Source organism: Oryzias melastigma, linkage group LG4 (genome assembly GCF_002922805.2).
Source record: "Oryzias melastigma strain HK-1 linkage group LG4, ASM292280v2, whole genome shotgun sequence".
Taxonomy (NCBI): Eukaryota; Metazoa; Chordata; class Actinopteri; order Beloniformes; family Adrianichthyidae; genus Oryzias; species Oryzias melastigma.
This window is the reverse complement of record NC_050515.1, coordinates 17,108,193-17,135,965: the sequence shown is the minus strand read 5'-3', so window position 1 is coordinate 17,135,965 and position 27,773 is coordinate 17,108,193. Positions and strand designations below refer to the sequence as shown.

The window sequence follows — 27,773 nt, the reverse complement described above, 5'->3', positions numbered from 1 at the left end:
AATCAAGACTGATTTAAATGAAATGATTAAAGGATTTAACTCCACACCTGTCAGGTGACTTCAGAGCACCATGTTCGTATACACAATCCACACAAAATATTTTGTATACTCATACAATATGCTTTGTAAAGACCCACTTCAGTGAAACTTGTGTTTTTGTTTTTTTAACAAGTTCGTGTAGCATTGTTTGTCATATTTTAAGAAAATTAAAATTAAAACTGGATTTCTGATAATGTCTTTATTCAAATCATGGTGAATCAAGAACAGTAAAAAAAATGCAGCTTGAAAAAAGTATCTTTTGTGATGTCACAAATGTACTTGTCAAGCCAAAAGTACATATTAAGTCCGATAGATCAACTTGCTGACAAATGAATCATTTTAGGTCTTCATTTTCCTCTTCTGAGCTGGCATCTGGCTCAAAACTGTACAGCTTGATAGCTCTAATATTTTTGTTACACTGCTAATGTTAGATTTGGGTTGTGAGGGGCTGTAAGCTAGCAGGAGAACATGTAAACAGATGGATGATGGGAAATGGGGGTAGGCAGTTCTGTCGCATCCACAGTTCTGTCTGAGGCAAATTTGTGATAAACTTCTGCCGTTCTGCAGAAACTATTTCCTAGAAAACTGCACAGTTTTTTTTTATTTTGCAAAAAACAACATAATCATAATTTAAAACAAACACTGAGAACACTTTGAAAACAGATGATTGGACCGGGACTTTAAAGTGACGCTAGGAAATTTTCTATATTACTCGAGTTAAAGAACAGAAACGTGTGTAATACTAGTAAAAGTAATGCCAACATGCTCAATGAATGGCATTGAATTCATTTGAGGATTTACTTGTTCTATATATGGAGATTTTTCTGCTCTGACGTAATACATTTTATTTAATTTTGCTGCATGACAATCTTAGATTTTTCCTGAATTAGTTTGTCGGTTGAAATGGCCCCATTTGATGAAAAAAAAGCTGCTGATAAATGCAGGAAGTAAGCCCAACTTGAACAAAAGAAGCATGGCTTTACTGAGGTGAGGAGAAGTGAAGAAGGCAACTGTTGAGGTTGAGTCCTCGGGGTCGGTACGGGAGAAGATGAGGGAGCATCGCTGTGACAGCTGGTCAAACTGTGTGCGTCTGTGGGAATGCATTCAAGTAAAGCAATTCAGTTGACTAGACAGCAGCACTTGACTTCAACGACCCCCATGAGCACACACAGTGGCACGCACTTCACACTTAGATAAACGTCATCTTCAAGGCGCAGATGATGAGTGCAGCTGCGATCAAAGTGACATGAATATGAGCGCCGGCTGGAGGCTGGAAATGAAGATAAATGTTATATCTTTGCCATTTTTTTTTCTTAAGTTCTGGCTGTTCCTTTGATTTAAATGAGCTCAGTTTAAGGTGTGCATTCTTCCATCCCTAAACCATTTTTGACAACTTGTTTTTTTCAGGTTTCTTTAAAGAGAGAAGGACATTTTTAACATGTCGTACTTTTTAAGAGTACTATCTTACCACTAGTCTTTTAGGAATCCAAAACCTGATCTTACTGACTCTAGCAAAACATATGCTATTATGTTAAGATATAAATGAAAACAGAATATTAATTTTATTTTTATTAAAAACTCATATGTGAACCTATGTGGATATTTCTGATAGACTATCATAAAACTTCCAGATTCAGCTGGTTTACGTTGAATTCCAAAGCTGCTCTTCAGGATACACTAAAATTACGTTAATTGTGTAAAAGTCTGGAGAGTGTAATAAGGGTTTATAGGATAAAAAGAGGGATTTAATATATTACAATCTCAAATACTTAATTTAAAAAAGTGTTTTGTGCTTTGAGATTACAAAGTGCATCAAATACAGTTTCTTCATCCTTGTTGAATAACATTATCAACTGCCGATTTGTTTGCAACAGAGGCAGACATTTACATTCTTTACATTCTTATTCCTAATAATCACAAGTGTAACTCTAGTCAACTACCATAACTTTAGTAATTTTCTCTGTTTAACCAACCAAACCGGAACTTGTAGTGATTGTGATTGATTAACTCTTGAGCTCTAGACATCTGAGAATCTACCCAAATTTAGCAGAAGAAGAGTATGCTTTGGTTTGGATTGGAGGAAAAACAGAAAAAAAATGACTATTATTCTTAAAAGACTTTTAGCTCACATTGTCCAAAGGTAGATCAACTTGCTAAATTGTCATTAAGCTGCTGTGCATTTAAGACCCATTCAAAAGATTTTACTCATGATGTAGAACATAAAGAAATTAGCTTAAAACTGAATTTCTGAGTATGTCTTTACTCAAATTTTAACGAATCAGGAGCAGAAAAAAAAAAAAAAAACATAGAAGCTCCAATCTTCAGCCTCAACTTCCTACTCCACACTATTTTGAAGTATCCATGTGTTGATGACTAGATCTGTGAGAGTTTTCCCTATCTGAGCTGGCATCTAGCTCAAACTGTACAGCGGGACTGCTCAGATTTCGCTCGCCATTTTTGCTGGACCAGTATTTTTGGGTTGGGGGTGTTGGGGCTGTAAGCTAGCAAGAGAGAGTGTAAACAGATGGATGATGGGAAATCAGGGCCAGGCTTACTCCATGCAAACGGTCCCGCCCACAACTCAGAGGTGAATTTCCAATGAACTACTGCCACTTAGCAGAAACTATGTCCTATAAAACACTGTTTTTTTTTTCTTTTCCCAATTTTGTTTAAAAACGGCACAGTCATAATAAAAATTCCACTAAGAACACTTTTACAACAGTTCAAAAGATGATTCAAAAGATGATTGCGGTCAACTTTTTTTGGCTGTTGACGTCCATAAATGAGACTCTAAAAGTGCTGTCTGTTGGTCATTGCCACATTTTTGACAATTTAAAATAAACTTGTTCAATTCCTGAAATTATGGTCTAAGACCATCTGTGTGCTACAGGTTAAAAAGAGGTATTACAATGTAACTTTGCGATGGTCAATTGATGTAAGTCCCACTCACCTGTGACGCAGAAAACGACAAAGCTTACTCTGCAATGCTGGTGCCGAGACCAGTGGAGGTCGCTCTGCCGTTCTTGGTGGAGGTTGCTCCGCTTTGGGGTTGTTTGTAGAGAGGAATGAACAGTACAATACACTTAAAAGCTCAAAAAGATGGTTTTTTTTCATGATATGGCCCCTTTAAAGAGGATTGAAGCTAAGAAAAGATTGTTGATCACTAGCATACATGGATTGCTCTTTAAGTCACTATGCATGTGGTGTAGACGCTTCATTCTCAGCTAGTATATCCGAGCCAGTGGACATCTTTGTGTGAAAGATCTGTTAACAGATTGACTTGCTGATAGATTAGGACTATCAAGGAAGAAACAAGGGAGACCTGGTGGTTATCTTGTTCATTTTGTCTTACTTGAGCTGTCTGTGGAGAAACAAGCAAAGACGTGTGCATGTGTTAAATGTTGTGTGTTTATAGAATACAAATTAGATTGGCGAACCGCCTATCTGAACAGCGGGAGGGACTATCTAAAATCAGGCTCGCTGTTGAGATATGTTTGTGTTTCCCAGTGACTTCACACATCATCACAACCACTTTCTTCAAGTGCATTAACACAACCTACAGTAGCTGTCTGCTTTTTAGTTTGATTTTGCCATGTAGTCTGTTTTATCTCCTTTTATGCCCCTTAGTTCAAGTTTTCTGTTTTTCTTTTGTCACATCTGAGTCTATTCATGCAAAATTTTGAGTTTTCAATGGAAGCCACAATGTTCTCTGCAAGTAGGTACCCTATGTTGAGAGAGAATGATGCATTCAACCTGTGATATTTATGTTTTTATATTACCAGGTCTTTTTATTTGTATTACAGAGCTGCTTGATATTTATCTTCTAGGAGGTATTTAAAGTGAGATATTGCTGATACTATAAGATGTCCTTAATATTGCTTAAACATGTCTTGGGGACAACCTTTAAAAACACTAAACATCCAGCTGCTCTGGATACCAGTGCTGCCACATTCTTAAAGATTAATTTTTGTTTTTCAGAATGTGAAGAACATTTTATTTGCTGTGGGTGATACAGCTTTGTCAGATTTGATTTTAAAGCAGTTTTATCACCAGTGTTGTTCATTATGTTTTTAACTAAAGAAAACATTTAAATAACATAAATTGTAAATATCTTGGTAGTCCAAAGTAAATTGATTAAATTTACAATTTCTAACAAGTAGTCTGGAATTCATGTCTATTTATTTTATTTATAAGTAGATAGTCAAACAACATAAAATGTTCTTCAGTAACTGTAGCTAATTAAATATTTCAAACAATCACAACCTGAGACAGAAGTCTGGATGTAGTTCTTATGTTCTGTTCTCTTATATGTTAAATTACCCTTTTACTGAAAAATGTTACAGTAGCTGTGTTGCCATTACGGATATACGCAAACTTCAATGAAATTCTTGAAATATCGAAAAAAAAACAAACAAACATAATTTTGTAATTACACTGTTTCCATTAAATCATATCATGGGAACAAACACAAACCAACTTAAACAATAAGCAATTCAAAAACGTGGCGATGGATGTGAGCAATACTTTAATTTACAGCAGATACATTCAAATTTCTACCGTTTGCTAGCACTCATTGTCATCTATCAAAGGAGACGTTGGCGTCTTATTCAAGTCATGGAGCCACTTGCTACATGGGAGCGGCTACGGGTGAAGCGATTTTGGGAAATTCTTGTTGGTGATGTAATAGAGGATGTTATGGTTGGCCTCTTGTGTTTTTGGTTTATGGGTTTTTCTTTAGTCTCTCAGCTCTTGGAGGCCACGCCCCTGGGTTGTCCTGGAGATGTCGCAGCTGTTTTGAGTTATCTCGTTTGTTAAGGAGCTGTCCTCTTGCGTTCTGTGTCAGACCGTCTTATGTTCTGTTTTGAGTGTTTTTCTATTCTTGGTTCAGTTAAATCTTCAGAACACTTTTTGACCATGTTGTGAGTCCTTCCTGCATCTGTGGTTCAACTTGCTCACCGTCCCTTAAACAGTGGGGCAGTGGATCCAACAATTCTGCATGACAAGCTCAACTTTTGATGAGGTGTGTGACGCTGTGGGACCTCTTGTGGTCATGTTGTTGGTCACGTGAGTCATTTAATTTAAGAAAGTGTTTCTATTGCAATTTTGGGAAATATGTCTATTTCAATATGTCTCAAAAACCATTATGAATTCAAGTTTTTTCGAAATTGTGATGCTTCGGACATTTGACACGGGTATTCCATCTAAACTAATCAACCAGTCACTTTTTCCTGTCAGCAGCCAATCAGTATGTCTCCTCTCACCAGGCAACCCAATTAATTTAAACAGATCTTTGCTTCATTTCGTTTTGTTGTGTCTGTCATGAAGGCCCAGGATTACTTTCTTCTGTCAGTATGATGATTGCAGCCAATTGAATTGCAAAACGGTAGCTGTCAAATCACCTGCTCTACATAATCACTTGAAACCGGTGTTTAAATGTTTGTTCAACATAGAATATCAAGTTGGAAGCAGCAAGTGCCATAGAATTTTTTTTTTTTTTTCTGATTTTGTCACTATTTATCTTGGCAAAATTACCAAATTTATACATCTGAACATGAATCATTCTCAAGAAGCATAAAGTGATGCAAAATATTTTGCAAATATATGTTTACAATCAGACCTGCTGCATCTCCAAAGAAAACTATAAAGAAAAACACATTTAAATTTAGTGTTGTTTTTTTTACCTCTGCTTCCCCAGCAAAAGGACACATTTTCCTTTAGAAATAAACAATTCCAACCAAAAAAAACAAAATTACATGGAAATTAGTAATATTTTTATCACACAGTAGAAATTAACGAACTGTTTTTGTAAGGAGTCAACGCTTCCCCTCTGGGCTCCAGCGTGAGCTGTCTCCGGAGCACCGGCTGCACTTCATCTCCCATTAGCCCCTACCGACAATTCCTGGATACTGCTCAAATCTCCAATCAGAAAATCACCCACCTGTTTCTTAAGCAGCCCACAGAGCCACACTCAGTGCGAAGTATTGTTTGTGCCACCCTGCCTGCATTACTGACCGTTTCTACCTGGACCTGATCTTTTGTTTCTGACCCTGCCTATTTTCTTCTTGCCTGCCGCCTGCCCTGACCCTCACCTGGATTCTGATTACTCTACTCTCTTCTTGGATGATCCCATGCTCGTGGTTGACCTCTGCCTGTCTGACTCTGATTTAGTTTTGGCTGTGCTAAGTTCTTGTCCGAACTAATAAACCTGCTTCACGTGGAACCAGCTGTCTGCCCGTTTAGTGCCAGTTTAGACTAAATATCATTTGGATTCACCTCACTTGACTTGTAACATTCCTATATCTACATTAATAAAGTAGAGTTCAGTTGCATAAACATTTAACCTGATCTCTTATTAACAGGAAATAACTCTTTAAAAATATTCTCACTGATAAAATTTTTATAGAACAGTGAGAAAATGTCGGTTTCAAATTAGTTTTCTTTCTTTCGTCATTTTGGCAAGATAGCAACCAAGTCCAAAATCGTTGTGACAAATAAGGTAGGAAGTAAAAGGTGAAAACGAGGGATAAAATGCCCATGCCACATAAAAAAAGTGGTATGGGCATTAACTTTAGATTATTTTGTTTGTCTATAAATGCCAGAAAATTTCTTAGTTTTTCTTTCCTTTCTTTTGTTTCATATTGAACTGGATCTTTTTCATCAATTTTAACACAAGAACAAGCCCATTTTCAAGTAATGAATACATATCTAACCAAATAATGTGAAGGTAAATTATTCTTGAATGTCTGATAGTTGAAAATAACATTACTGGCAAAACTTGACTCCATGAAAATGATGAACTGTCTTTTTTTTACAAATGCGGACATCATTTTCCAATCTGATGTCCATCCAATCTGAGATGTGATCTGGAGAATTTCAAAAAATTATGCAAGAGCATCAATAGGATGCCTTTTGGACAGGCCTCTGACATTTCATTTTCAGCAGCATTTTTTTTTCATAGCAGTTCAGAAGAAACATCTTATATTCACTACACTTTTACTTATTTCTCGACTCTGCTATCTTGTAGAGGATGCTGAATAAGTTAAAATCTTGGAACTCTTCAGTAGAGATCAATTCAGACTCTGCTTTCTTAGTTTTGCCTTGAGCACCAAACACACTAGATGCGTTGATGAAATCTGAGCCACAGTCTGTTATAGTTCATCATACCACTTTTAGCCTAATTCTATACTGACAATAAGTCATCAAGAGTTCCTGCCAGGAAAACAAAGGTTTGTGACCCTTTTATTCTCAGGCAAGCCAGTGATACTTTTTCCAAGGTCTCTCCTATATGTATCATAACTAGGGCACATTCCAGAAGAGGTAGTGGTGATAACAAACATCACAATGTTGAGGTGTGAACATAAAGTCTTTTCTGTTGTTTTCAATACATAGTTTATTATTGTCTATAGAGAATCTGCCTGTATTTGATCTCACACTCAGGATTCAATAGAAGTAAAAGTTCTTTATAAACAGGTTGTTCAACCAAGGAAATGAATCAAGAGCTTCACTAAAGAAGCTAATCGTTATCTACCTTCACATCTGGTGTAAATATGTCACTTCTCAATCTAAAACGCAGAACAGCAAATGCAGAAGAGCAATCGGCTAAGTAATCTCACTGTGAGCTGGATCATCCCACTCGGTCTTAAGGTCGTGCCACACAGCCAGTATGCTTGTTGACCGGATGAAAATTGGTCACACGTGAATATACGTAGAAAAAAGTGAGAAAAATTGTGGTCTATGTGAAAATGTCACAGATGTATCATAAATGAAACACGTTGAAACCATGGAAAAATTTACAAATAAACCCAATGAATTTCTTTACTTTGACATTCAGATTTCACGAAGTGAAAATCTAATCATTACAAACATTCCATGACGTCTATTTGTGACTCCACTGTGTTGTGATGATGACGATGTAGATGGTTTGTTGAATAATTGCATTTAAACATTTTTTTTTTTTTGTGCAAAAATTGTTTTAGCGCAATGCATTACAGTTTATATTTGCCAATGTAGTGACCATTGATGCACGCTAGTTTTTTGTTAAGACTTCTGGGAAGTTTCTAGTGAACTCAGTAGATTAGGATAGCACTACAAGATGGACTATATTGTACTATATAGTGAGTAAAGAAGGAATTCAGCCCAAGACTTCCTAGACATTTCTAGACACAAGTCTTTTGTCTTTTGAAGAAATATTGCAAAGTCAGAAACACCTTGAACCGTTAACTCTAATTTTGATTTTGTTCAATTCAAATATATTATTTGACAGCAAAATATGATGCTCAGGAAACACAAACACAAGAAGTGTAACCTTTAATTTCCATCCATCACAACTGTATTAACACACACTCACGACATCTTCAAAATGACCCTTCCTATCAAAGCACAGAACATCTCTTTAACAAATGAGGTCTTCCATGGCACCTACTTCCTCGCTACTTCAACACCCAGCATGTCACATAGACGCCCTTGTGTTAGTCACAAAAGCACAAAGGATTCTGCCACAGTAGCAGACTGGATGCTCCGTGCTGCACGTGTGTCTGAAGCACAAGCACATTTCTTTATGTGGTCTTGGCAGTTTCATCTTTCCCTCCAGATGAACAGGGAGACAGACAGGCCTCGCTGGGGCTCAGTTCTAAAATAAGACTGCGGCACTTTCTTCTTTCATTGTCATGTCTCTCCTCTTATCTCAAAGACAATAACTTTTTGTTTATTTTACAGTGACTAGCATTCCCTGTTGTCTCGAGCTTTTTTTTTTGTTTCTTGTTGTATTTATAGTGACAAGCCTCTGCTGTGACAGGCCATCACATTTTGGTGAAGCACATTACATTTAAAGGCCCTGTTTTACTCGATCGTACTGAATTATTCAACATAATCCGTCACTCTGACAAGTCGTCAAAAAGCTGCAATTCTCAGTGTTTTCTTGCTGTAACACAATTGAGAAAGGGACAAAGTTACAGAAACGTGCCAGAAATGGAGTTCAATGCCTTTCTTTTTATTTCTGCAAAGATTAGATAGATGGTTTCTTTAAGCTAGTGATAACGTGTTAGCTCTTGCCACGTTGACAAGCCTCCTTTCATCAGGGGAAATCTGCACATTTTCTAGGTCAGCGCGGCGGAGGACGATGCCATGAAGGAATGAAAAGAGAAAGATGAGAATGAAATATAAAAAGAGGGGGGAAAACATGAGGACTTGTGAAGTGTGAGACTGACTTAATGTGTTTACTTTGAGTGAGATTTGTATTCATTAAGAAGCTGTTGCACATGTGTGTTGGTCTCGATCATGGTACTTCATGGAGTGCTGCGATTCCCTCTATGACATAATGACAAAGCAGCCCGTCTGAAAGTAGACTTTTTTTCTTTTACAGCGAGGCTTTAGTTTAATCGTAAAAATCTGCTCTGAGACCTCGGCTCTCTGTGGGCAGACTCGGCCTGAAAACGTCGGCCATGTGTTTAGTTCTGATAGATGGTTGGAACAATTTTTGTATCCATGCTTTTCAGGATTATTGGCTTAGCACCTGTTGCTGGGCAGTTTTTGCTGGCTGTTTGTGCCTCAAAGCCTGCAGGTTCCTTTAATGACAATATTAAGGACACTATTTTTTTTTTTATAACTTTTTGTACATAAAAGTCATCCTTTTTGCTAAGTTTTCTGAATTTCCACTTCAGCAGAAGACAAGAACAGAAAGAAAAGCTAACATGAAAGAAGTGATGAAAATCAAAAACTGAGTTTTTATTTTTCCACTTCAATCTTTTAGGACCACTACAAGGAAAATCATGTAACACTTTCTTGTTGCATTTCTGAGTATTTCTATATTCAAATCATGATAAATCAGAGCAGATGAAAAAATGACATTTGAAAAAGCTCTCAGTTGTGACGTAGAAACTAAAATGCTTCTTTCCATTCTGATGCATCCACTTGCAGACAAATAGATCCATTAATGTCTTTGCTTTCCTCGTCCAGCTGTACAGCGGGATAGCTTTATTCCTTGTTGCACCACCAATGTTTGCTACGGGTTTTGAGGTAATGAGAGAGAGGGTAAACAAAGGGCTGATGGGATATCGGTGGAGGCTTACTTCCACGTCAACAGTCCAGCCCATAACTCAGAGGTGAATTTCTGATAAACTATTGCCGTCCTGTAGAAGCTATGCTCTAGAAATCTTAACAAGTTTTTTTGATTTTTCCTAAAAACGACATAATCATGATTAAAAAAAAAAACAAAACTGGGAACACTTTTAAAATACATCAAAAGATGATAGTAGTAAGACTTTAAAATCATTTGGTTCACCCTATTAAAACCCTATTATACAGCAGATGTTTTGTAGCAATAAAGCAGAAGCTACTGTTTGGTGCAAGGCAAAAGTGAGAAGTCAGCATTGTCAACTTCAATAAAATAAAGTTTAAATTATTCATAGTTCATTATAAATATTCTTTTTTTTGTGTTGAAATTCTTAAACAATTCTTTCTTATGTACAGTTCATTTCTACTTCTAACCATGTATAGGATTTGGAGATTGCCCAACTTCTGATGCTGGATTTATCACAAATGTGTTTTTAATCCAAGTTGCCAGGAGTCTGCTAAAAAAAAACAGAGTTTTGTATATTTTCTTGTAACAAAAATGTAAGAATTGTTTATTTTGTAATGATAGTCCAGTACTTTTTTTGACTTTTAAATAACCTTTAGATTTAAAATTGACTTTAAATTTAGCATGCAAATAAGATTTTTTTTCTTGATTTGGAAAAACTATTTACAGTATTGACTGACACTGTGATAGAAAAAAAACCCCTGCTGTACAGCAAACTGCCGATTCTGTTTGTTCATCTTCTGTAATGTTTTGTAGTGAGCTGTCTGAGCTCTAATGCAAACACACATTAGGAGTTTACACCAGAGTAACGGCTTCAACTAAAGATTAATTCATAACTCAAGAATTTCTGACTGATTATTAATCTTCTTCCTCCATTCAGTGTTTCTGCACATTGAGGAGACTGCAGCTCTCTTCTCAGAACAACAGAATAATAAAAAGCCTCCAACAGAAAGTAAAAAAACTCTGTTGCTGTCAGACTTCTCAAGTAAGCTAATCAGATGAGACCTGTCCTTGATGCAAGGAGAGCCCCGCCCCAATCTTCTCATTACATTACGTTATCGAGTTAAGGCAGACCCCAAAGCAGCACCACGTCGTCTACTTCTTAGAATTCAAAGTTTGTCTGTTTTCTGTAATAACTGCACAGGATCAGAGATGAATTTGTTAAGATTGTGTCCATTTGTGTGTTTATTAAAACTTGTGTCCCCAGATGTTGTTGACTTCATGAAGCTTACCTCAAAAAAGAGCATCAGGGTTATTTTAGGAATATTTTTAGGAATAATCACTGAAAAACTCCAGAATTTTAAAAGTCAGATATGCTGAGTGCACATTATTAAATTAAATTTATAAGAAAAAATGGAGGTTAATGTTTCTTTTAATTAGTTTATCTTAAAATTTGCATTTTCTAAACTTTTTTCCTGTTTTAAAGTTCCTAACTTTACACTTGCATCATAGTGTCAGTTTCTGCTGAAATCACCCATTTCCAAGCTGCTGAGTGGACTCTTTCAGATCCACAGGGTCATCCAATTAGCCAGCACATCAGAGCGAGGTTGAACATGCAGATTATCAACCAGGACTTTATGGGCTGGAGCTTGGATGAGGGGAACTTTCTGCTCTTGAAATCAGAGCTGAGCTATGAAAATGTGAAAATGTAATCCCGAGTTTGACAGCATGTTGTCTTTTGGAGATTAACTCAGTCCAGCTCTGCTTAGTTGTTCATCAGGTTTATTGGAGAAATGAAATTGGTTTTACTGAGCCTTTGAGTGTCATTGTGTTATTAGGACTGTTTGGGTGGTGTTCTCTACTCAGTCATTAGTATTTAGTATTTGGGGGCATGTGATTGAGTTTTATGTGTCTGTTTAGTGCAATCGCATGTTATTAATTATTATTTTTTAGTTAAGAACGTATCTGCTGATGGTCAACTGTCATCCCTGTGGCTGAAACAGTTCTCTGGGCCTTTGAACCACTTTTTTTTCTTTGTTCAATTTGTGTGGCTATAAACACCTTTAGTATATCATAATGCCCCATTACCCACAGGTATAATGTGTTTTATTATGAGTGAGTTGTTGTCAGGAGACCAACAAATATGCCCAGAGTCAGACAGGTGAAAAGCAATTAATTTGATTAAGTAAAAACTGAGTCGAACTGAATAAAAGTCTAACAAAATAAGAAAGAACCTAACCATGTAAAAGGTTTGGGAGTTGGGTGAGGTTGATTAAAACTGGAGTAATAGTAGCCAAAAAGAAAAAAAAGACTGCTCAGGTGGATAACAAACCATGTGAGGACAGAAGAAAAATAACTAAACAGCATTAAAGAAAAGTTAAAGCTAAATTTAAACACAGAACCCAAGTATAACTTCAAAAATTAAAACTTAATGATAAATGGAATAAAACCAGTGATTCTCTTGGTTTCCAGTATGAAACTTTGTGTCACACACAGATACACCTACACACACAAATGGATTATTGCAACTATTGCAAGAATGAAGTCCAACTTTGAAGTAGCTCCTAACTAAAACTAAAAAGTATTGGCTCACCTGCACTGACTCACATATGAACTTAAGTACCATCCCATTCCTAACCCATAGAGTTTAATATGAAGTCTCTCCACCTTTTGCAGCTATTAAAGCTTCAATTTTTCTGGGAAGGCTGTGCACAAGGTTAAGGAGTGTGTTTATAGGAATTTTTGACCATTCTTCCAAAAGCGCATTGGTCAGATCACACACTGATGTTATGGAGAAGGTCTGGCTCTCAGTTTCTGCTGTAATTCATCTCAAATGTGTTCTATGGGGTTCAGGTCAGGACTCTGTGCAGGTCAGTCAAGTTCATCCACAGCAGACTCTGTATGAACCTTGCTTTGTGCACTGGTGCACAGTCATGTTGGAATACAAAGGGCCCGCTCCAAACTGTCCCCACAAGGTTGGGAGCATGGAATTGTCCAGTTCCACACTGGAATTGACTCAGCTCCTGAGAGAAGAACATTCTTTCCCAGATGTTTGTAAAAACAGTCGGCAGCCTGAAAGAATGGTTTTATACACCTGTGGCCAGGCCTGGTTTTTAACATTGACATAATGGATTCCTCAAGTCTTTATTTAAACCTTAACCACGCACGATAAAGTTTGTATTTATACCAGGAAAAGGTCAAACTAAGTAACAAATGCAAATTTGCACACATGCTGCACAACACATAAATTAGGGCTAAGTGACGCCTTGGACCAGCAGTCTAATCTGGTGTAAACAGTCTTTGCTAATTATCAGATGATGAGCTGACCCCTTTTGTCGTTTGACCTCCGTACTTCACCCTCAACACCCACAAATAAAGGAGAAGAGATTGAAGCAAGAAGATAAAGGGACTCCTAATCCGGCATCTGTTATGGAATTACTTCCTCTTCTCCCCTGTGAGCCACAACAATGATTTAACGGGGTCTTTGACTGCTACAGATTTACCTGCTGTTTATTCTGCCATAAAACTGCGTCTGGCTTTGTTCACGCTGGAAGGAGAGCACCTCGGTGGGGGTGGAAGGCTCTCTGCAATCACATCCTCCAATGTGTCAAAAGTAATTAGGGTGATCGTTGAATATGCCCTATTATGCGCAGAAAGGGTGTGTGTTGTGTGCTGTTAATTAGAATGATGAGCAGACTCTAATAAGGCCGGCACGGAGACTCCAAAACAATACTCGTCTTGTTTGGTTCTGATTAGACTTTAAAGATGTGTTCACAAGAGGGTTTACAGACACATGCTCCTTCTGAGGAATTTGTTTCGAAGGACAAACAAAAAATTCAAAATCACCTGTACATTTTATTTATTTTATTTAACCAGAAGTATTTTTATTTTATCAAAGTGATTGTATTTGGTCAAATATTTTGTCTGTTTCATCTTTTTGATTACATATGTGGCAAATTTGATCAAAAAATGTATAATATTTTTCTGTTTTAGTTTATAGTTTTAACTATTTAGATTGTGACTTTGCCATATAAAAAATTACAAATGACTTGTCTAAGTTTTAGCTTCAATCTTCTAGTAATATGCCCATCCATTCATCCATTTGGACAGGTTGTTGAAGGGCCATACAACCTCACTGAGGGGCAATTTAGAATATTCCATCAACATATAAAGCATGACTTTGAACTATAAGTGAAAAGCCACACATGCAATAGCAGAACTCACAAACTCCACATAGAAAGGTCCCTGCTAAGATTTGAACCACGGTGACGGCGTTAACCACTGTACCAACAAGCAGCCCCTTTAAAATGGTATAAACTAAATCACGTTTTTGGTGTTTTTAACATGCAGTTATGGCATTTTTCAGATGATGAACAGGTATAAAGAAAATTAAACTTAAAATTGACTTTCTGAGTATTTCAGTTTTCAAATTGTTGTGAATCAGGAGCAGAATACAATAGACTACAAGCTTCGACCCCTTTTTGCTCCAAATGTTTAAAACATTTGTGTTTACCCAGATTCCCCACAAACATAAAACATGATTGCACAAAATACAACTTTCTTCTGTTTTTTTTTTTGTTTTGTTTTTTTTGTTTGTCATAAACTGTCAGAGTTTCAAAAACCACCAAATTCACCAATAGATCACAATGTCTGTCACTGTTTTTCCTTCATTTTTGCATGGCAAGCATATCATTATCAAAAATGTCCTTCCATCTCCAGGGAGAGTCGGGCAAACTGTGTTTTTCGCAGTAATTAGGTGAGCTCATTGACAAAAAAAAAAATGGAGCATCCTGGGTAGACAAAGGATAACAGCTATAGAGAGGTGGAGCGAGGAAGAGGATGCACATAGGGAGAGTACGAGGAGGAGAGCAGATAATGAGAGGTAGTGTGACAGCATGAAAGAGTGCAAGAGGAGCTCACGTTGAGAATGAAAGGGCTGCTTGCCCACGGCTGCCTCATGGTGTGATGTCGTTGCAGTCTGTTGCCATGTTTTATTAGGAGCACCACCATGCTAAGGTCTGTATTATGGGCTTGCCAGCTTACTTATGTTGGCTCCAGCTTCTCAGTGTGTCCACTTGCTGGGCTGTGTCGTTGTTAATTTTGAACACATTTGGTGAAGTCTACCATACAAAACACAGAGGAAGTGGGAAACCCACATTAGCATGAAATGACGCTTTAAAAAACCTTTAGTGGACTGAGAGTTTCTTTTTTTTTTACTTCAGATTAAATTGCAGCTAAAGAAAGTTTATTAAAGAACATAAACTTGAGAGAAACATACAAAGCAGATCAGAATCTTTGAAAATGTTTTCTATAAAATATTACCATATTTTTGAGAGAAGCCAAAAAAAAATAAATAAATAAAAATATCATATATAGGGTTGCACTGGAGTGTAAATCACATTATTGTGAGAAAATGCAATCTCCAAATATCCAAATATGCCCGGGCGAAAAATCATCCAGTTGCCGTAAAATGTTTACCTTTTTAAAGCGTCCATGGTCATCATACTGCGTGTAAAAATTCCATAACTGCCTCCTGATTATAATTTAGCCACCTGCTTAAAAACTTGCATTTAGGTTGCAGTGCGGTGGCAATTTGGAATATGTAACCATATCCTCCCTTCTGACGTGCACGTTCAACCCTTCAGAGAAGGTATAGATAAGATCAGCTGCAAGATTGTTGTGTATTTCAGGTAAATCCTCAATTTTTCAGATTTACTGGAATCTTCTGCTTTCCAGAAAGCTCAAATTTCTGAGAGAAGTGTGTGGTCATTTTTTACCCCTGCTGACTGATCCCACATTAATCTGCACATTATGTGACAGGTGGTAAGAACATTCGGATACTCCAGAAATATATTAGGTGGGTGCTCTTTGTACTTTTGAAGCAGCTTTGACCTATAATGTAATTTTTCCTGGGCAGTGAGCTGTAAAGTTACACACGTTAGCACAATTGTCCATCATCCATTACTATTTTTCTGCAGTGAAAAGTATTCGCTTAAAAAAACAAAAGGGTTTTTTTTTTGTTTTAAAGTTTACTGACTCAAGCATGTGCTACATTCACATCTGTGTTTAGCAGATGTGAATGTAGCACATGCTTTGTTGAATCAAATGCAAAGCACAGTGCCAAATCTTGACCGTAATTATGCTGTGAAGCAGAACAACAACAATTAAATGGTGAAAAGAGGAAATATAAATACATGATTGCTTGAAAACAGTTAAATATTAAACTTCAAAGGAGTGGAAAGTAAAGTGTTTATTTCAGCTCATCTTAGTCTGCACACTACAACATAATGCAGTGTTTTACCCTCGTTCTGTAAACTGTAATTGCAGTCTGAGTTGTTTTTGTCATTTTGCTTTGAATACAGTCTGACCTTGATGTTGAAATCTGCTTCTGGGAAAAATATTGGCATCTGCCCTGACTGCTTTCCATTTGAAAATGATCCTTTCCCATTGTGGAAGTAAACGGGCAAAGATTATCTTCAAATGACCTCAAGTTGCTTGGAAATGGCCTAAAACCCTTCCCAGGCTGACTGGCAGGAAAAATAAAATCAATACGATCTCTCCTGATGTCTTAGCTTTCTTTATACAATATCTGATGTTCCAGGGAAATTGAAATGATCTTTTATGAAGGAGGTAGCTGTAAATGTTAAATTATTAATTTGCCTAATTAAAAAAAAACATTTACATTCTTTTTGATTTTTTGAGGCATCATAAATGATTCTTTTAAAGTAGTAGTTAAAATTAAAGCTTTATCCCCTATTGTATAGTTTCAATACATTTGTTTATCCTGTATCAGCCTGATTCTGATCTCTTTTATCAAAGCCAGAACAAAGGGAAGTACACTGCAAGATTATGTTAATAAAGATTTTTTTATATATATGAATGACTTGCATCACAAAGCAGCGCTCAACATGGCAACTTTAATTAAACATGTGCATTTTTTTCCTTCTGCGACTCATTATTTCCACCTCTTTCTGTTTTCGTCCCCCTGACAGAGACAGTGATGGACACGAGGACCGCGACAGCTGAGCTCGGCTGGATATCGTTTCCTGCCAATGGAGTAAGAGCCATTGTGTGGCGGTTTACTGTTTGTGTGTGTGTGGTGTGTGCCGGCACCTGTGGGGAAGGCGTTTTTGAGAACACTTTACAGTGGTCCATTAACGAGTCATTCAAATTTTTAATTACAGTGGCAAGGTGACACCAATTAACCACTGCTAATGCCGAAAAGAATGCATTCCAAGAGATCATAGCGGTGTAGCACTCAGGAGTCGGAATTCAACAAACACCAAAATATGAAATTAGACGAAGTGGAACAGAAGAGGTTCCTCCACCCTGTTTTTGTTAAGCTCAGTTAGCTTCTTCACACCGTGGCTTGGCAGCTCGCCGGTCACAGTGGACTGTGTTCGAGGTGAGCGGCTCTAATTGTGATGAATGGTTGTCCCTGTGCAGCATGGAGCAAGGAGAGAAAAGAGGAAGAAGGAAATAAGAAGGAGGAGGGGGATAATGGAGAAAGTTTCAAATGTGTCAGGCTGCAGTAAATCCATTGATCTTCTCAGCTTCTTTAGCTTCTCGTTGTGTTTCTCTCTTGCTTCCCAACTATTGCCCTGCCTCGCACAAAAACAGTGGGAAGAGGTGAGCGGGTATGACGAGAACCTCAACACCATCCGGACGTACCAGGTGTGCAACGTGTTTGAGCCCAGCCAGAACAACTGGCTGCTCACCACGTACATCGACCGGCGGGCCGCACAACGCATATACGTGGAGATCCGCTTCACCGTACGGGATTGCGCCTCCATTCCCAATGTGCTGGGCTCCTGCAAGGAGACGTTCAACCTCTACTACCTGGAAACAGACAGGAGTGAAACAGCAGGCAACAAAGGGGTGGAATACTGGGCAAACGCCCCATTTCTAAAGGTAAATATCCTCGAACAAGATCTATAAAAGATTATCAACGCTTTTTGATTCATCTTTTGTCCTTACTTTGTCAGGTGGACACCATAGCAGCAGATGAGAGCTTCTCCCAGGTTGACTTTGGAGGGAGACTGATGAAGGTGAACACAGAGGTGCGGAGTTTTGGCCCGTTGTCCAAAGGAAGAGGGTTCCATCTGGCCTTCCAGGACCTGGGAGCCTGCATGTCCCTTCTGGCTGTTAGAGTTTTCTACAAGAAATGTCCCAGCATCGTGCAGAACTTTGCTTATTTCCCAGAGGTGAGAGCAGCAAAATGATTCTGTCAGCTTTCGTCGCTTCAGAGATTAATAAAGGTTGACTTGTACTAGCAGGAATACTACAGGAAGCGTATAGTGGAAGGTCTGTGAACAAAACATGAATATAGAATAACAGAAGAGGTTTTAATTATATAGAAAAATAACAAAATAAATTGTAGCCAAAAGTTCTTACAGAATTATCTCATCTCATAAAATAAAATAATAAAGAACCAAGGAGTAGCTTACCAAAAACAAATTAATTTTATTTGATCAACTTTTTTCAACATTTTTTTTTTTTTAATTTTGTAAATTAGTTCAGTTCATTTATTTTATTCTCATTGCACACAACAAAAAATGTCATAATACTCTTATTGGTGAAAATGAAAGGAAACAGAAAGAAGAAAACTTATTGTCTCTGCCCCATTTACCAAAGTCAATCAATCTATTTTAACCAAATCTTTGTATTGTAACATAAATATTTCAATTGGGTGGCAAAGGTAAGAAAAGCAGACAAAAAAGCAAAATAAAAAAAAACAACAAACAGGCAGACAGCAAAAACAATAAATAAATTCAAACAAATACCTCAGATATTTTTTTTTATTTCATCCGTTCCCTACGACCCTATAATTCATATTGTTAGAGCCTTTGTTTTTCAAAGTTTTTTAAAATTTTATAACTGAACTGGACTCTTTTATTGATTTTTCAAGATTTTTGAAATCATTTAAATGATATCCTGCACAATTAAAAAGTTTAAAAAGTTTTTTTTTTTTAATTTGATAAACAACTACCCCTTGTAAAACACTGTTTATTTGATCTAGGTCTATCCAACCATCCATTCACTAAATCTGCTTAATCTGCTATGGGGGTCACAGGGTTGCTGGAGCCTATCCTTAGTCACTACTGGGTGAAGACGGGGTACAAACTGGATGGTTTATCAGTTGGACAAGTTTCCGTTCTAAGTAACATAGCTTACTAGCGCCATTGATTTGGCTTTGCTCTTTTTTTATGCGACTTAAAATTAGTTTTTAAAGTTTTTTTTAAGACGATTTAAGGGGCAAAAACACAAATACACAAAGATATGTGAACGCTTCACCCAGATGTACACAAAGCTATGACAGAATTCTGCTTTAGGTTAATATAAAATAAGATAAAAAAGATTCATCAGAGAAATATTGTGATGCTGAAAGACAAAAAAAATGTGACTATCGTATTTTTCGGACTATAAGTCGCACCGGAGTATAAGTCGCAGGGGCCAAAAAATGCATAATGAAGAAGAAAAAAACATACATAAGTCGCACTGGAGTATAAGTCGCATTTTTTTCAAGTAATTTATTTTACAAACTGGTTGAAAAAAACGATATTACATCATCCTAGAAGGTAAGTTATAACATTCATAAGTGAATAGAAAACAGGCTGAATATGTGTCAACACATATTTACATATTAGCATCATGAAAAAAACGAAAAGGTGTAGCATTTATATAACATAACAGTTTTATTTAACTATAGCCTCAAGAACTCATCAACTTTGTATCTTTACTGTAATTAATTGCACGCAATCTCACTCCATATCACTAAATCCCTTAAATTCTTCGTCCTCTGTGTCACGTCTGAATAACTAAAGTAAATAAAGTAATTGCATAGATCACCATAAGAGGGCACTCTAGACTTATGGTCCATATCTCATCTCATTAAAAATTCGTATATAAGTCGCACTGGAGTATAAGTCGCAGGGACATTCAATCTATGAAAAAAACCGCGACTTATAGTCCGGAAAATACGGTAATTCACATGTGAAGAAAACGATTAATAGTCGATTTACACAATTCAAACGGATTGTTTTATGTCTTTCTGCAGACGCTGACAGGAGCAGAATCCACCTCATTAGTCATTGCCAGAGGAAGCTGCATAGAAAACGCAGAGGAGGTGGACGTGCCCATAAAGCTCTACTGTAACGGAGACGGAGAGTGGATGGTCCCCATCGGCAGCTGCAGCTGCAAAGCAGGCTATGAACCAGACAGCGGCAACGTCTGTCGAGGTAAATATTTTCACAGAATTTGTCCTGATCTGAAACTAAATTTCAGAGAAAAAATATTTCTGTTTTGAATATTTATCTCTTATTTTGTCCATAAATTTCACATTGTTTTGGTGAAAGGACCTACAAGGTGGCGTGACAGCAAATCAATATGTATCAAATCTGTTTACTCAGACTGCAATCCACTCTCAACACAAGAAGATCATGCAAATGTCTGAAATTTAAAAAGAGAATATAATTTAAAGTATATTTGTTCAGTTCTGACTTGATTTATGTATCAACAGCCTAACTGGACAATTACAGTTTATTGTTTGAGTAAACTGCTGAAAATGCTCATTTTTTTTACCAACACATAAGGACAAAGTATTGCCTTTTTAGCACTTTTAGCTGAATAATGTTATGCACATATCGTGCTCTTTCTGATACATCTTCGCCTGAGGGTTCTGCACACAATGCTCCATATGTTAATATTTGCTGAGGCACACTCGGATGAATGTGTTACAGAAATAGCTTTTCTTCCTCAATGTTCCAGATATCTGCACTTTCTCTTTTTTTCTTCCTTTTTATATCTGGCCTCCTTCCCCATTTCCTCCCCACAGTAGTACCCATCATTTCTTATTCTCCCTGGAGAGCCTCATTCATTTTGTGCATGAATGTGAGGGTGCACGTGTGGCTCTGTGTGATGATGTATGTGCATATGGGGATATGATAAGTGAGCGCGCCTCATCCCATGTTAATTAGTTTAGCGTGTTCAAGACAGATTAGTCTTCTGCAAATTAGTCCTGAACTTTCAGAGTATTAAGAAGGTGGAGGGGGTACGAAAAAAAAAAAAAAAGAAAAAAAAAACAGGGAAAGAAAGTTTGATCCAGGGAGGCTGAGAGAGGTTGAAAGCGGAAAGATAAAAGAGAAAGCAGAGACTGATAGTCGACTGTCTGCCTCGGGTTAAACCCATTATGCACACTGACTGAAATGTTTGCCGAACTGTTGATGGCAGTTAGTGTTTTGCACAGACAACATTTTCACATGTTCCTATACTCTCAATGATTTGGGTTTATTTTTTTTTTGTAAAAGGGGCATGTGTCATGAGGAATTGTGGGTAATTTTCATACCGACTTGTCTGCAAGAGTCAGTCTGTGCAAAAGGATTTCTAAAAACGACAGAAGAAAACTAACAATAGACAACATGAAACCCAACTGTTTACCTTTAATTATAATTTAATATAACCTCTAGTCATTTTAGTTCACTTATATACACAAAAATACAAATAATGTTGAGTGTAATAAGACCTACTATACTTTTCATGTCTCTTGAGTGTGGTCACTCCGGACAGCATAGCCTTGCTTGTAAGGTGGTTATTTGCTACATCAACACTAAGGATAATTTGCAGCTTTTTAAGAAGAAAAACTCTGTGAAGAAGATGTGTTGCACTGCATGAGGCAAATGATGGTCACACCAGATACTGACTGGTTCTGGGTTGCCAGACCCCCAATAAAACAAAAAAAAGTGCACATTTCATGGTGACCTTTTATTGTGGCCAGTCTAAGGCACACCTGTGCACTAATCATGATGTCATATCGGCATCTTGATGTGGCACACCTGTGAGGTGGGATGGATTATGTCAGCAAAGCAGAAGTGCTCACTATCACACATTTAGACAGATTTGTGAACAATGTTTGAGAGAAATGGTAAAACTGTTTCAAAGCTTTTAAGGTTCATTTGAGTCGACAGTCACATATTGAGAATTGCTGTCTCTTTTGGCATGTGGGGCCCCAAAAAAATGGCTCCCCAAGGAAAAAGAAGCGCGACGATCCGTCCCTGTGAATGTTAAGAATTATTGGACTGTGACAAGCCGAACTCAACACAAAGAAGGCAGTGAGATTTTTTTTAAGTAAACACCTGCAGTGTCTACTTCTTTAAATGTTCAGGTATCCCACTATGTCGTTTTAAAAGACTCACTGGGAATGTTAGCTTTGCTTCCGTCAAAAGTGACGCTCAGTGGGAGACGTTTATCATCTGAAGACCTGAACCAAAGACAGACTAATCTGACATGTGTTGACAGCTTCTGTGATGACTGCATAAACACGTTTGCTTTTACCATTTCTTGCACTTTGAAGTATTGTAGGACAGATCATATTTGCAGTTTTCTTCTCAATCTGGTGTATTTTTTGTTTTGTTTCACGTCCTTTTTTCCCCAAATCAGCTGATAACAACTTGGCAGGAAGCTGGACTTCACTACTGGAACAGATGGTCCCCTTTCTGTGTGTTTGTGTGAAGGTTTGAGAGTGTCAAGCCACAGAGACGGTGTTTATTTTCCACCAAATCACCATATTGCACAAACCATACGGCAAAACTGGCTCAGGATCAGAGCGGGATCCAGTGTGTGTGTGTGAGTGTGTTTGGCACTCCCTCACTCTTTCTCTGGCTTTGTGGGAGCAAAAGATGAAGCGTGTTTTCGAAGTGAAAAAAAATCCCACCTTTTCTCCAATGCATTGAATTTTCAAACAATCCCTTTCAAACTTGTGGGTTTTTAAACACCATTTTTGAAGGATTTTTAATCATTGATTAAACAGAATGTTTGCCAACTTTGGTTGGCTACCACCCATTGAATGTGTGGCACTGCACTCGTTTTTGTAAAGCACACTATCAGGTCACTCCATTACAAGAGCGTACAAACCCACACATTGTACCAAATGACTGTCTTCTAGTTTGGAATCCGTAAACGTGCACACACACGGGGACCAAAGGAAAGGTATCGGGAGATAAGTAATGAAGAGAGGGGAGCAAGACTTGTTGCCATGGTGACACGCCCCATGTGTATGAGCAAGATTGTTGAATAAATGACCTTGACAAGCCAGATGTCTATCTGCCTATTCAAGACGGAAGGAAAGGCACGTGCACGCGTGCACAAGGCTTCTGACTATCATGCAGAGAGAGCAGGTAGACAAGATAAAGCTTGAAGAGCCACTCCAATGAAAATGTTGGGGTTGATGGAGGACATAAATGAAGAAAATCAAATTTAAATCAGCATTTCTGAGCATTTCTTTATTCAAATGGTTGTGAATCTGGAGCAGATGAAAAATATACAGTTTTAAAAAGCTTGTAGTTGTGACGTAGAACCTACAAGTTACAAGCTCCCTGCTCCACTCCATTCTGATGCATCCACTAGATCCACACTCAAAAAACAAAATTCTTTAGATATACTTAAAAGCCTTTGGTCAAGCGGTTTGCATCAAGCGGTTGCACACAACCACAATTGTTCCGAAGCAAGTAAGCTACAGAACCCCTAAAGGATAAATATTCGTAGTTTTCTACTCAAGAGCATTGCGTAATCCCTTGCCTAAATCACTGAGTAAAACAAAATGCTGAATGGATCTAGTAATGTTTGCACAAGCATTTTAAAAAATGCATTCAAAATCAAAAGAGTTAAATTAATATAACAAAATGCATTTTAGTAAAAGGAAGAAAGCTCATTTTTTAAGTGCAAATATGTTTTTCCTCGTCTGAGCTGGCATCTGAATCAAAACTGTATGGCTGGATGGCTCCCATATTGCTCGCCATTTTTGTTGAGCTGTTAAAGTTAGTTTTAGTTGTGTAAGCAGATGGATGACAGGAAGTAGGGGCGGGTTTACTCTGCACCAACAGTCCCCGTCCACAACAAAAAGCTAAACTCTGAACTCCTGCTGCTCTGCAGAAACTATATCCTGGAAAAGGACAGGTTTTTGACTTTAGCTAAAAAGGACATCATAGTTAAAAGACTTCTAGGAACCCTTTTACAATAGACCAAAAGATGATTGGAGTGGGACTTTAACAGATGTAAAAGACAGGACAACAATTGAGAAATTGTATTTTTTGCAAAATAACTATTACATTAGGAGTATTTTTTCATCTAACCCAAAATATTATCTTGGTTGTTGCCTTATCTTTCGAATATTATTTTTTTGTTGGGATGAACTTAAAATTTTCAAGGTAGCATACAAGTGTCTTTTAATTTGAGCAAGTGTAAACATCAGATAGATCTTCTCTTTAACCGAATATTGCAATATCTTCAACATTTTCTTATTTAAAGGAATCCAGAGGGAGTCCTCTGAGTATTTATTTTATTCTTTAATACGTTTTATTAGAAATTGACCTGCACATTAAGGTCATACTTCATGTTCCTGTTTTCGATCTTCATTTACTGTAAAACTCTGGTCTGTAGAAGGGAAGTGAAACAAGATGAGATTGTTACTAATTTCCATTAAAGTTAACTGACAGGAACATATGTCACACCACTGGAACTTTATAGAAGCATCACTATTGGCATCATGATAAAATGCTAACAGCAACATATCAAGACCACAGATGTCGTTTATCTTATTAAAGGGTTTTAAACGTGACTAATATCAGTCACACAGTGGAAAGTTGTTTTACAGGAGAATCTTTATGCTTTTTTTGAACGTTTTACAGGAGCATACATACAATAAAATCATGTCAGTCTGTAATTCTCTATTGATTTCAATGTGTATAAAAGTTGTTTTGTAAAAAAGAAAAGAAATAGATCCAGTCTCACTTGATTTTCTGTTCATGTGTCTACTTTTGGAAAGGTCATCTTAGACGACAAGATGATAATAATCTCAAAAGCCATATTATTTATGTAAAGATAGTGTGAAAATCTAATCATCTCTCTTTATTAGAAACTATTTATTAAAGACAGTTACTTGTGACCCGATTAACCTTAGCAGATACATATTTATATATATATATATATATATATATATATATATATAATCCTACAATATATGCAAACTGCATGCAGTTTGCATCTTTTCTTCTATAGGGGACACACTGGTGAGCACAAGAATGTTCTAAGGAGGCTCATGAGCTTCAGAGGACTTCTTCACAGTGACAGATTCTGCTTTCTTGGAGTCGGTCAGTTATAAAACTGTTCACGCACGAGCTGGATGAAATCCTGAAATCTAATCTGAGGTATATTTCTACTTTCATGTGAATGGGGTTTCATAAAGCTCATGGACAACCCAGGGGAAGAGAGCATGTTCCACTGCTGTAAATCCTGTTAGAACAAAAATATCAAAGAAAAACAAAACGGTTTAAAAACAGAAAATGGTCCTTTAAGAAAAGAGCATTCACTGTTTTATTTTTCCTATTTCTATCTTGCATTTTTATTTTTTACTAAAGATTTCTTTTAACTTTTTATTTTGTTTCTCCGTTTCAACTCTGACAATCTTCAATCTGTCTCTCCATGTTCTTGACTTGGACCTCATTAAAAGCCTGCTCAGTGCTTCCCTGCACACCTCAGACATAATCTAAGCAGCATTTGCATATTGATCATTCTCTGGCATTTTATCAAGATAAAGTAAACAGTCATCTCAAACACAGAAAGAAAAACAAATGGCATAAGATGATTAAAACTGATAAACAAAACACATATTTATCTATTTGTTTACTCACCACATCAACCTAATTGCTATTTTATTCATTTCTATGTTTCTTCTCTTCTCTATTTGTTTCTCTTCTCACCTAATAGAACATATAAGAATAAAAAAGAAAGAATTATTTAGGCTCATAAAAGTTGTTAGTTTTTCATATATTGTCAGATTCAAACACGTTTCACCTTTTATTTTAGGGTTTTCATCAGATTATTTGAACTTTTTTGAATTAAGGTACAATTGTTCATATCACTCTATCACTTCTGTGCTTACTTTTTTTATTTTGTAATGAACTGTTTAGAAAAACTTGGATTGAATGTTTTACTTTTTATTTGTGCATTGGTAGCTTCACAAGTTTAGGTTACATTGTGCTGAGGTTTGCATTATAGCATAAACAACTTTTTATAAATCCCCAAAAAACCATTTGTTTCCATGTCAGTTAATGTATTTAAGAAAGCACTTAAAAAGTGCATAAAGAGGTTAGACAAAATAACTTTTTTTTTCCATTCTATGCAAATCCCAAATGGTGACAATGGTGTTAGGAATTTACGAGAACGTTAGGAAAATGTAAGGAAAATTCCTCTTTCATTATTTACTTTGGCTCAGGAAACAGTTGATTACTAATTATGATAGTTGGCTCTCTTTGACGCAGGAGCAAAATGACACTTGATTGTTATCATCTAGTTGTTTCCTTTTTCAATCAAATAATTAAACAGATGGGCATGAATGTGAGCAGTCTGGTTCGACCTCTATCACTTCTGTGCTTACTTTTTTTATTTTGTAATGAACTGTTTAGAAAAACTTGGATTCAATGTTTTACTTTTTATTTGTGCATTGGTAGCTTAAAAACGGAAAAAAAAAAGTCCTGGACGGATCAAAATCATGTCAGTTCCAGCTGTTAGTTTTGCACTAATATTAAACCCCACATCATTTAGCACTGAAAATCAACCGGTGAAGAGTTAAGCTGAAAAAATTCCAGAATTACTCCAGGATTTCCTAAACGGACTTGTTTGAATGATTGGTAAAAAACAAAGAAAAATTCAATTTAAAGTAGGAAAAAAAAAACTTAATGACACAACAACAAATCCACTGTTACAACATTTCCTCTATCTTAGTTTTTACAATAAATTTCATAAATTCTTAGTAACATTTTAGATGAGGTGCCACAAATCAGTTAATATAATATTGACAAAAATAGTCAATAAATGTGTTAAACTTGTAAGCAGTTTGTTAATATGGCCTTTGTAGACAATAATCTCACTTTAGATGTTAATGAATCTTACTAAGGATGTTGATACATCTTAGTCGGCTTATTGTGTAATAAACGTCTTACTAACACCTTATAAACACATTATTAATGTTTGTTAATGTGTTAGTAAAGCTTGTTAAGAATTCTTTTAATTAAGTGTTATAAAATTATTTAATGTAGGGCTATAGTTTAAAATATTTCACTCATGTAATAAAGCATCTCATAATTTCAAAAGAATGCACTGAATTTTGCATGTTTTAAATGTAAATTTTGTATGTATTTTAAAAATAGTAATAAAAAATTGCCAATGGGGTAAGAAAAAAAATTGTCTTACCAAGAATTCTTATTTTAAGAAGAATTTAAAGCATGTTTTTTTTTCAAACCAGGGTTATTTTGCTACTGAAAAAATGTCTTGAATATTTTATTGCAAGACAGAAAACTAAGAATTTTTCTTTAAAAAAGGGTATTTTTATTTTCCTTAGATTCCTTAGATTGTGTTTATTTCATGTAGCTGGCATGATTTTAGGAAAATCTGGTCTACAACCAAAAATCAACATCATTTCAAGGACAGTATGCTGACATCATAGACTCTGATTGGACTAAGAGAAGGAGCAGTTTCCCTATTTTTAACTTTAATTAATTATAATTGTGTCAACCTTTCACAGAAGGGCAGGACACGTCACTCCACTAACCAAACAAGCCTGTCAGCTCGGAAGAAATGGACGGGACTTTAAATGCATCGATTTAAAGGGATCGTTTCTCTGCAGCTAAAAAGTTGTCCTCAATTCAGGAATAATTGCAAGCAGGAT

The 27,773-nt window shown here is 36.6% G+C and overlaps 1 protein-coding gene across 2 annotated transcripts in view; it reads left to right on the top strand.

Annotated features, from left to right (window-relative positions):
* The window catches only part of LOC112150448 (ephrin type-B receptor 1), a 99,131-nt gene that overhangs the window by 12,143 nt on the left and 59,215 nt on the right, over positions 1-27,773 (top strand). The window contains exons 2-5 of one of the 2 annotated variants that reach the window (XM_024278793.2): positions 17,047-17,111; positions 17,675-17,965; positions 18,040-18,258; positions 20,112-20,292. In XM_024278793.2, the coding sequence (XP_024134561.1) occupies positions 17,047-17,111; positions 17,675-17,965; positions 18,040-18,258; positions 20,112-20,292 (756 nt within the window). Of the gene's footprint in view, positions 1-17,046; positions 17,112-17,131; positions 17,966-18,039; positions 18,259-20,111; positions 20,293-27,773 lie in introns of those variants that run through there. The other variant, XM_036211573.1, reaches the window with a different exon arrangement.